Below are 8,631 nucleotides of genomic sequence, written 5' to 3' on the forward strand. Positions count from 1 at the left end.
GGGGAGAGGGAGGGAGGGAGGGAGGGAGGGGGAGGGATAGAGACCTTAAAACTGCCCCAGGAGAGTCTGGGCCTGGGGTACTGCCCCTCCACCCACCTGACCAGTCTAGGTTCCCTCCGCCCCAGGTGAGCCGCCACCTGTCCAAGCTCTTCGACAGCCTGTGTAAGCTCAAGTTCCGACTGGGTGCTGACGAGAAGCCCCTGAAGGTGGGCCTAGGGATGTACAGCAAGGAGGACGAGTATGTGGACTTTGACCATGAGAGTGACCTCTCGGGGCAGGTGAGTGACAGCTTCCAAGGCGGGACCTGGCGTGCAGTGTGGCAGCAGGCCCCGCCTCACCTCGGAGGAGGGACGCACTGCCCCTCTCCGGCACCCCTCGGGGAAAATGCTCCTGGACTCCTGAGAGCGCCCAGCCCAGCCTTTCCCACCGCCCTGAGAAGAGCCTTGAGGGGAGGAGGCAGGAGAGAGAGGCTGCTCAATGTCACGGGACTTGTGTGTGGCCAAGGGGACCACATCATCAGAATCGCAGGTTTCACAGGCCGCCAAGAGAACTGGCTGCACTGTTTGGTGGACCTGGGCAACCTGGGGTCCCCCTCCTCTCCCGCCCACGCGCTGGCTGGCCCTTCCCCAGGCTCCCTGCCCAACCACCCATCAAAATCAGAGAGCACTGTGACATGGGCCTAGGAAAACGCAGGGGCACATCAGACCAGGGAGAGAAAACCAAATGAGGTCCCCAGGCCACTGTGCAGGACACTGTCCTGAAAGACAGGAGGTGCTGGGCGGGCAGGGCGGGGCACAGATCCACCAATCAGAGCTGGTTCCCGATCCCACGGGCACTTACTCCCCACAAGGACCTGACCCGTACTGACCACTCAACCAGAAAGCCTGCCATGATCCCTTTGGGGACCCTTCCTGCAGCAGCAGTTGGTTGAAGGGTTATTTTTTGCTTTCTCTGTTCCGATTTTCTGCTGCTGAAATGGAATCCAGGGCCTCAGGCCTGCGGAGCACCCCCATTGAGCTGCACCCTCAGCCACAGCATTGACCTTTCAAAATACAAATAAGACTTGCCAAAGGCCTTGTGGACGGCATGTCCTGTGGCCCGTCCCTCCCGCCCCCGCATCCCTTGACCAGCAGGCAGCAGCACCAAGTCGGAGCCCCTAGGCTGGCGGGGGACCTCAGCTCTGCTCAGCCCCTGAGCCTAGCCGCGCCGTCTGCCCTGTTCTCTGACTTAGAAACAGTCCGCCTGCCCTCAATGCTTCGTGCAGCGAGCTTGCCAGGGTCAGAGTCGGCCGGACTACCGGCCAGGGGTTTGAGGTGGGCAGTTTTGTGCTCCGTAGCCTCCTTGACATTTCCACCCCAGGACGAGGAGGAGGACAGCTGGCCCTTTCTTTTTGCTTCCCTTGTGTGTGTGTGTTAGTCAAATGTATACCACAGAGCTCTGTCCCCAGCAGTTTTCACTTCGAGGCAGGTTCTCACTCAGTTGCTGAGGCTGGCCTTAAACTTGGAGTCCTCCTTCCTCAGCCTCCTGAGCCGCTGGGTCTAGAGGCACAGGACACTGCACCAGCTGCTTTTTGGATTTTTTTTTTTTTTTTTTCTTTACACCAAATCAAATCCTTGGAACTGATGTGCTCAAGGCTCCGTGAGGTCAGTGTGGCTTCTGTCCCCAGGTGGAGGTCTGGCTGAATCGAGTGCTGGACAGAATGTGTGCCACCCTTCGACACGAAATTCCAGAAGCCGTGGTGACCTACGAGGAGAAGCCGAGGGAGCAGTGGATCTTCGATTACCCGGCCCAGGTCTGGGGGCCCAGCAGGGTGGGCGCGGTGCCGTGCCTGTGCCTAAGGGCTGGGTTTCGAAGGCGCTGAGCCCCTGGGCTGATGGCGGCTCCTGGGGAGAGAGCCAGCAGGGGGTGGCATGGTTCCTGATGAACCCTCTGCTTCCAGATTGCGCTGACCTGCACCCAGATCTGGTGGACCACCGAGGTGGGCCTGGCGTTCTCGAGGCTGGAGGAGGGCTATGAAAACGCCATCAAAGACTACAACAAGAAGCAGGTGGGCCAGGCTCCGCCCCCAGGGCCACTGTCCCCCAAGGTCGCACACAGGGGTCAGAGTGGCCAGCTCCCAGGGTCCCGCCTCCGAAGTGCAGGACCCAGTAGCTCCTCTGGAAATCACCAGATACTACCCCAGACATTTTTTTTTTTTTAATATTTTTAGTTCTAGATGGACGCAATGATACCTTTATTTTGTTTACTTATATTTACGTGGTGCTGAGGTTGGAACCCAGGGCCTTGCACGTGCCAGGTGAGCGCTCTGCCACTGAGCCCCAGCCCAGCCCACAGACTTTTTTTTTTTTAAGATTCTTGGTTAGATACTTAGAAGCTACAGATGATTTTTTAAAATAAAATACAGGGAATTTACCCGCAGTCCCATGTCACAGCAATACAACTGTCCACGTTTTCTCACGGTCTCCTCCTGTTCTGGGTTGCATACAGTGGTATTTATACGCCAAAAATATACACACTGGCCGGGCTGGGTGGCCCTGCCTGCAGCTGGTGGGCGCCACGCAGGTCTCAGGGAAGGTGCCGGTCCCCCTGCAGATCAGCCAGCTGAACGCGCTCATCACGCTGCTCATCGGGAGCCTCAGCGCCGGCGACAGGATGAAGATCATGACCATCTGCACCATTGACGTGCACGCCCGGGACGTGGTGGCCAAGATGATCGTCGCCAAGGCAAGCTCAGCCCTGCCCTGGGCGGCCCAGCCCCTTCCTGGGGGGGGGGGTCCTCGCTGCCCCTGCCCTCTCGGGGACTCACCCAGCACGCTCACCAGCAGCACGAGTGCCGACCGGAGCCGGAGCCGGCCGGGGCAGCGAGGGCAAGGGTGGCTGTGGGTCTGGAGGGGAAATGGCCGGGAGGGTCCGACCGAGGGCTGGCTCCCTGCAGGTGGAGAGCTCCCAGGCCTTCACGTGGCAGTCGCAGCTCCGCCACCGCTGGGACGAGGAGAAGAAACACTGCTTTGCCAACATCTGCGACGCCCAGATCCAGTATTCCTACGAGTACCTGGGCAACACGCCACGGCTGGTCATCACCCCCCTCACAGACAGGTGAGTGCCCGCGGCCACCACCCTGCCCCACGGCCACTCGTCTGCTCCCCACTGCTCGGCTTGAGTCAGGCAGACCCGCCAGCTGCCAGGTGCCCGACTGTGGCTCTGCACCCTTGGTGTGTGGCTTTGGGGGAGTCACCTGGCCTCTCTGAGGGCCTGCAAGGTGGGTGCTGTGTTCTGTGAGTCCTTGTGAGTTTGTCGAGGATGCAGTGAATTACAAACTCACTCAGACCAGAAGCTGCTTGGCGTAAACCCCGTTCCGACTGTGGTGTCCGCAGGAGGGCCTGGCACCTCTGCCCCATGAGGCCCTTCCTGTCCACTCCCTTTTATCCCCCCCGGGGGGCTGAGCAGGTGCTGCTGTCACTCAGCTGGCTGAAACCACATGCCAGGTGAGCAGGACAGCAGGGTCACTCAAGGAGGGAATGGGGTCTTCGGCAGGTGCTACATCACGCTGACCCAGTCACTGCATCTGATCATGGGTGGAGCCCCCGCGGGCCCTGCAGGCACTGGCAAGACAGAAACGACCAAGGACCTGGGCCGAGCACTGGGCACCATGGTGTACGTCTTCAACTGCTCCGAGCAGATGGACTACAAGGTGGGCAGCCGTGGCCACAGGTGCCCAACTAGAGCCAAGGAAGGGCTCCAGGTCCCAGGCGGCCCCCCAGACAGCTCTGAAGGTCCCAGCAGCTGTGAGGACCTGGGAGGAGGCTCCTAGGGGCCTTGAGGGCCCCGTGTGCTACAGCGTCCCCTGTGTGGCCTGTTGGAAGAGGCTCCCAGAGCTGACAAACCCAATATCCTGCCCCTGTCCCCAGAGGCAGCCTTAACAGAGGCTAGAGGCTGCCAGAGGAGCAGCCCATTCTTGGTGTGCAGTGCAGGATGCTGGGTGGAGGCCGGGGCCAGCTGGGGAGGACCATAGGTCATGGAGACTGCAAGGCCTCATCAGAGCTCAAAGGGCCAAACAGGAGAAGGGGGCCTCAGTTTTTGCCCAGCCACAGTAGCCTCTTGCAAGAGGAGGTGGGCAGTGGTCAGGACTCCCCTGCCCAATTGTGTCTGAGCCCCACCGCTGGGAGTCCCTCTCCAGAGGCTGAGGAGGGGTCCACTGGCCCTGCTGACCATCAAGGTGGTCACCAGCCTCCCAGGTTCTAGAGAAGTGAAATTGAAAGTCAAGGGCCCCAGGAGGTGAATGCCATGGGTGAGTGTCCCCAAGACTCACCCTGATGATCCGGCTGGACCAGAGTGGCCCAGAGGTCCAGGGAAGTCCTGGGAGCGCTGGGGCCCGGCTCCGCTCAGAGAGACCCCTCCTTTGCGTGCAGTGAAGGAAGGTCAGGACAAGGGGAAACGCAGAACCAGTCGGTCGTCCTTCTGGGGAGGGACGCAGGAAGCCGCCCTCTCGGGGGGCCGGGGTGCAGGATGCCCCTGCGGCTCCCAGCCCTCTGCCCGTGAGCCTGTTGTGGGGAGTGGCCTTCCAGAGGCCCTGTGTGGTGGTGGTGGGGCCTGCAGCCCTGCCCTCTGCCTCTTGCCGCCCTCTAGTCCTGTGGGAACATCTACAAGGGCCTGGCCCAGACCGGAGCCTGGGGCTGCTTCGATGAGTTCAACCGGATCTCGGTGGAAGTCCTGTCCGTGATCGCTGTGCAGGTAGGCCCTGCCCCAGCTCTGCTCGGGTGGGTAGCTGGCAGCTCTGCCAGCTGGGGGCGTCTCAGCCACCAGAGGGACCCTCCTGCCGATGTGCAGCACTCGAGGTGGGTGTGGCAAGATGCCCAAGGCCACCCTGGGCCCCCGACCTACAGCCTGCCTAGGCGTGTGGAGATGGACACAGACAACAGACCTGGCCTAGAGGACCCAGGACGTGCAGGGGTCTTCACTCGGGGCAGGGTACTGGAAGAGGAAGCTACCAGGAATCTAGCTTTATAGCTCTTAACTGGCAGCAGTGGAGACCAGGACGGTCCCCATCCGGCCTGCCACATGGGCAGGTTATAGCCAGAGAAAAGGAAGGGAGGCGGAGACACTGGATTGGTCACAGCTGGCGCCCGTCTTGTTTGAACACAGTTTGGACAGTTGACTGAGGGTGACTGGCTGAGACTCTGCTTCCTGTCACCGGAGCAGGTCACCGTGGTCACGCATCATGTTAAGGTTCACTGCTCTCGGTACCTATGCAGGGAGACACCTTTGAGCCAAACTTAAAATGCACATGGAGGCAGCCATGGGCCAACAGCTCAGTCTAACGGGAGAGGAACAAAGGGTTTCGTGCAGTAATGGATTAGGGAGCTGGGCTTGGAAGGATGCATAGGAGTTTCTTAGTTAGACAAGTGTGCTGAGAGCCTATCAGGGAAGGAAGAGGAGGAGGGAGGGAGGGAGGGAGGGAGTGTGCCCCTGTGTTTTGGGAACACCCCGGGAAAGCACAGGACGAAAGTGCAGAGCCTGAGGCAGAAAGCAGGGTCCTCGGATCAGGGTGACACCAGACACCAGAACTTCTGGCCTGGTGAAATGAAGCCGGGCCGAGGACCAGGAATACACAGGCCAGCTTCGATGGGGGTTCACTCCAGGGGGCAGCCCAGGATGGGAGACCAGGCTGCTCCCTCAATGGGGAGGGCCAGCCTTTCCCGGGTGGCTGGGTGGCTGGGTGGCTGGAGTCTGGGTGATGGTCCTGGTCCTCAGGGGTCTCCGGAGGGCGTGACTGCAGGTTTAGGGCAGTGACTGGGGACCTCTAGCTCTCTCCAGGCGTCTGGACGAGGACATTGTGCGGTGTCCTTGGTGTCCTTGGTGCTGAGGGGACGAGGCGGGTTGGGAGAACCAGGCGATGGCTGCATCACCAGGCTGTGATGACATCACCCTCCTTAAGTGGGGCGCGTGCCTGCGCAGAGCCGAGCGGGAAGGCAGAGGAGCCGCCTCGCCCGCCTGAGAACCCGGGTGGGCGGGCAGGCCCGGGTGAGAGCACTCGTCAGCAGGGCTGGCCCCTCGAAGGCCCCGGCACAAGGGGGCTCAGGCTCCTGCCGTGTCTGTGGCTCTGTAGTGTCTAACGGTCTTGAGGGAAGGCCGCGGGAGTGCGTCTGCCTTGGTCCCTGAGGTGGCCCCAGCTGCCTGGGCCGGCTCCCAAGTGTGGAGGAAGGTTCCGGACCACAGACATTATACACAGAAGCCCCACTGGTCCTGAGGCTGTGGAGGCAAGAGCCACTGCACCCTCGGGGCCACCTGAGGCCAGCCCCAGCCCCAGGATCGACGCTGAGATTCCAAAAGGAGGGGGAAGCAAGGAGGGGCAGGGCGCTGAGACCCCTCCCCACCCCCCAGCACAAGAGGGCCGGGCCGCTCGGGGCTCGTACTCAGGGCAGTGAACCCCAGCTCTCTGCACAGGGGCCATTTAAAGTCTTTGCACCCCGTCTCCTAATCTGTAGGAGCTGATGCCGTGGGTTTGCCAGTGGGATTGGAGCGAACGCAGGCAGAGGCTCCCTCCTCCCCGTTCCTGTGTCCTCGCTGACTTGCCCAGACCCATGGCATGGTTGGCCACCTCCTTGGGGACCCTCCCCTGGCCCCCCGGGGCATTGAGCAGTGTTCCTGCCTCTCGCCCAAGTTGGCAGACAAACCCCAGAATATTTAGGCAGAGTCTGATTGAGGTACTGAGTGTTTGGAGGCACAAACAGAAGCAGGGACAAGAACAGAACGGCAGGAGGGGCATGGTGCTGGGCGAGGTGTTCCCAGACCTGAGACCACTGTGCGGACAGCAGGGACGAAGCCCCAGTGCCCCTGGCAAAGGCTCTCTCTGCTCTGGGGTGAGCGAGGCTTCAGCCATGGGCGTTGGGTGCCCTCCAGTGGTGACTCAGAGGTTTGCAGCCAACTTCTCCAGTTTCTGCAAAAATCCAAACGCAGACCTGATCCCTGGAGTTCGGGATTTAACCTGGTAAACGGCAGCAGATGGTCTCAGAGGCTCTGTGACACAGAGGGGGTGGCCACTGAAGGACCTCCCCAGGGAACAGATTCAAGAAGGGCTGGGGCTGGGACAGAACTTGGCAAGGGCCAGGAGCAAGCTGCTGACCGCAGCCACCTGGACGCCCCAGGGAGCTTTGCTGAGCCACAGGAGCTGCCTCAGGTCACATTCTGCATGACACTTCTCCAAGTGACGGGCAAATTAGGGCACTGCCATGCTGACGTGTCTGTGAACCAACCATTTAGGTAAAATGTGTCCAGGATGCAATTCGGGCCAAGAAAAAGACGTTTAACTTCCTGGGAGAGATGATAACGTTGATCCCCTCGGTCGGCATCTTCATCACCATGAACCCTGGGTACGCGGGACGCACAGAGCTGCCCGAGAACCTGAAGGCCCTGTTCAGGTGTGTGACCCTGGGGAAGGGTGAGCAGCGTCCCAGGGCTGAGGAGGCAGTGGAGGAGGAGCAGGGCTGAGCTGGGGACGAGGCGGTGGGGACTGCAGGTCGGGGCCTGGCAGGCAGGCAGTGGGAAAGGCCTCCTCCAAAGCTGTGGGTCCTGCCGGAGGCGGGAGGTCCCAGCCGGAGAGTGGGTGGTGAGGGCCTGGGGTATCGGGCGAGGGCAGAGGGCGTGGCAGGGAGGAGAGGTGGGTCAGGTGGGGCTGGGATCTGCTCCTCACCAGAAGGTGGCCAGCTGCAGTGGGCCGCCTGGAAGGGGAGGTGGGCTCTGCCAGGGGAAGGGGCAGGAGCCGGGTGGGAGGAGAAGCCCAAAGCCCACGCCATCCCCCCCAGGCCCTGCGCCATGGTGGTCCCCGACTTTGAGCTGATCTGTGAGATCATGCTGGTGGCCGAGGGCTTCCTGGAGGCCCGCCTGCTGGCCAGGAAGTTCATCACACTCTACACCCTGTGCAAGGAGCTGCTCTCCAAGCAGGTGTGTGCCCTGGGCTCCTGGGGCTCACCCACGGCCCCGGGGGGGGGGGGTCCATGTGTCCCAGGGCCACACTGGCCTCCATCCCCGCCCTGCCCCCCACACTGGCCCCAGAGCCACCCTGAGCCTGGCAGCACCCGCTGGCCACGTGGGGAAGCACATTCTCAGCCACCTGCCCCCACAGGATCACTACGACTGGGGCTTGCGAGCCATCAAGTCCGTGCTGGTGGTGGCCGGCTCCCTGAAGAGGGGGGACCCTGCCCGGGCAGAAGACCAGGTGCTCATGAGGGCGCTGAGGGACTTCAACATCCCCAAGATCGTGACCGACGACCTTCCCGTGTTCATGGGGCTGATCGGGGACCTCTTCCCGGCTCTGGACGTGCCTCGGAAGCGAGACCTGAACTTTGAGAAGGTAGGTGGGCCCTCCTGGGCCCTCCTGTCCTGGGGAGCCGCCTGGACGGGCCCTTCTCCCTGCTGTTCGCTGGCCGGAAGATCCCTGGCAAAGACAGCCCCGGTGGGGGGGTGGCCCGAGTGTCTCCCGTGCCTCCCTGGGTGGCCCCCTGGCCCCTCTTGCCCTGCAGGCCCCAGCTTTTTCAGTGCCCAGGTCCCAGGAGGAGCGGGGTGGGGTTCGGGCCGTGGGGTGGGTTCCGGGCAGAGCCTGGGGAACACATCCACGGCGGGGGCTCGGGCACT

General features: G+C 62.0%; 1 protein-coding gene across 1 annotated transcript in view; it reads left to right on the forward strand.

Annotated features, from left to right (window-relative positions):
- The window catches only part of Dnah17 (dynein axonemal heavy chain 17), a 95,986-nt gene that overhangs the window by 42,322 nt on the left and 45,033 nt on the right, over window positions 1–8,631 (forward strand). Inside the window, exons 30-40 of the mRNA XM_048796640.1 lie at window positions 126–278; window positions 1,667–1,792; window positions 1,940–2,047; window positions 2,593–2,724; window positions 2,936–3,096; window positions 3,535–3,691; window positions 4,627–4,731; window positions 7,261–7,418; window positions 7,803–7,941; window positions 8,123–8,350; window positions 8,520–8,578. Of these exons, the coding sequence (XP_048652597.1) occupies window positions 126–278; window positions 1,667–1,792; window positions 1,940–2,047; window positions 2,593–2,724; window positions 2,936–3,096; window positions 3,535–3,691; window positions 4,627–4,731; window positions 7,261–7,418; window positions 7,803–7,941; window positions 8,123–8,350; window positions 8,520–8,578 (1,526 nt within the window). The remainder of the gene's footprint in view (window positions 1–125; window positions 279–1,666; window positions 1,793–1,939; window positions 2,048–2,592; window positions 2,725–2,935; window positions 3,097–3,534; window positions 3,692–4,626; window positions 4,732–7,260; window positions 7,419–7,802; window positions 7,942–8,122; window positions 8,351–8,519; window positions 8,579–8,631) is intronic.

This window comes from Marmota marmota, unplaced genomic scaffold (genome assembly GCF_001458135.2).
Source record: "Marmota marmota marmota unplaced genomic scaffold, marMar, whole genome shotgun sequence".
NCBI classification, from domain to species: domain Eukaryota; kingdom Metazoa; phylum Chordata; class Mammalia; order Rodentia; family Sciuridae; genus Marmota; species Marmota marmota.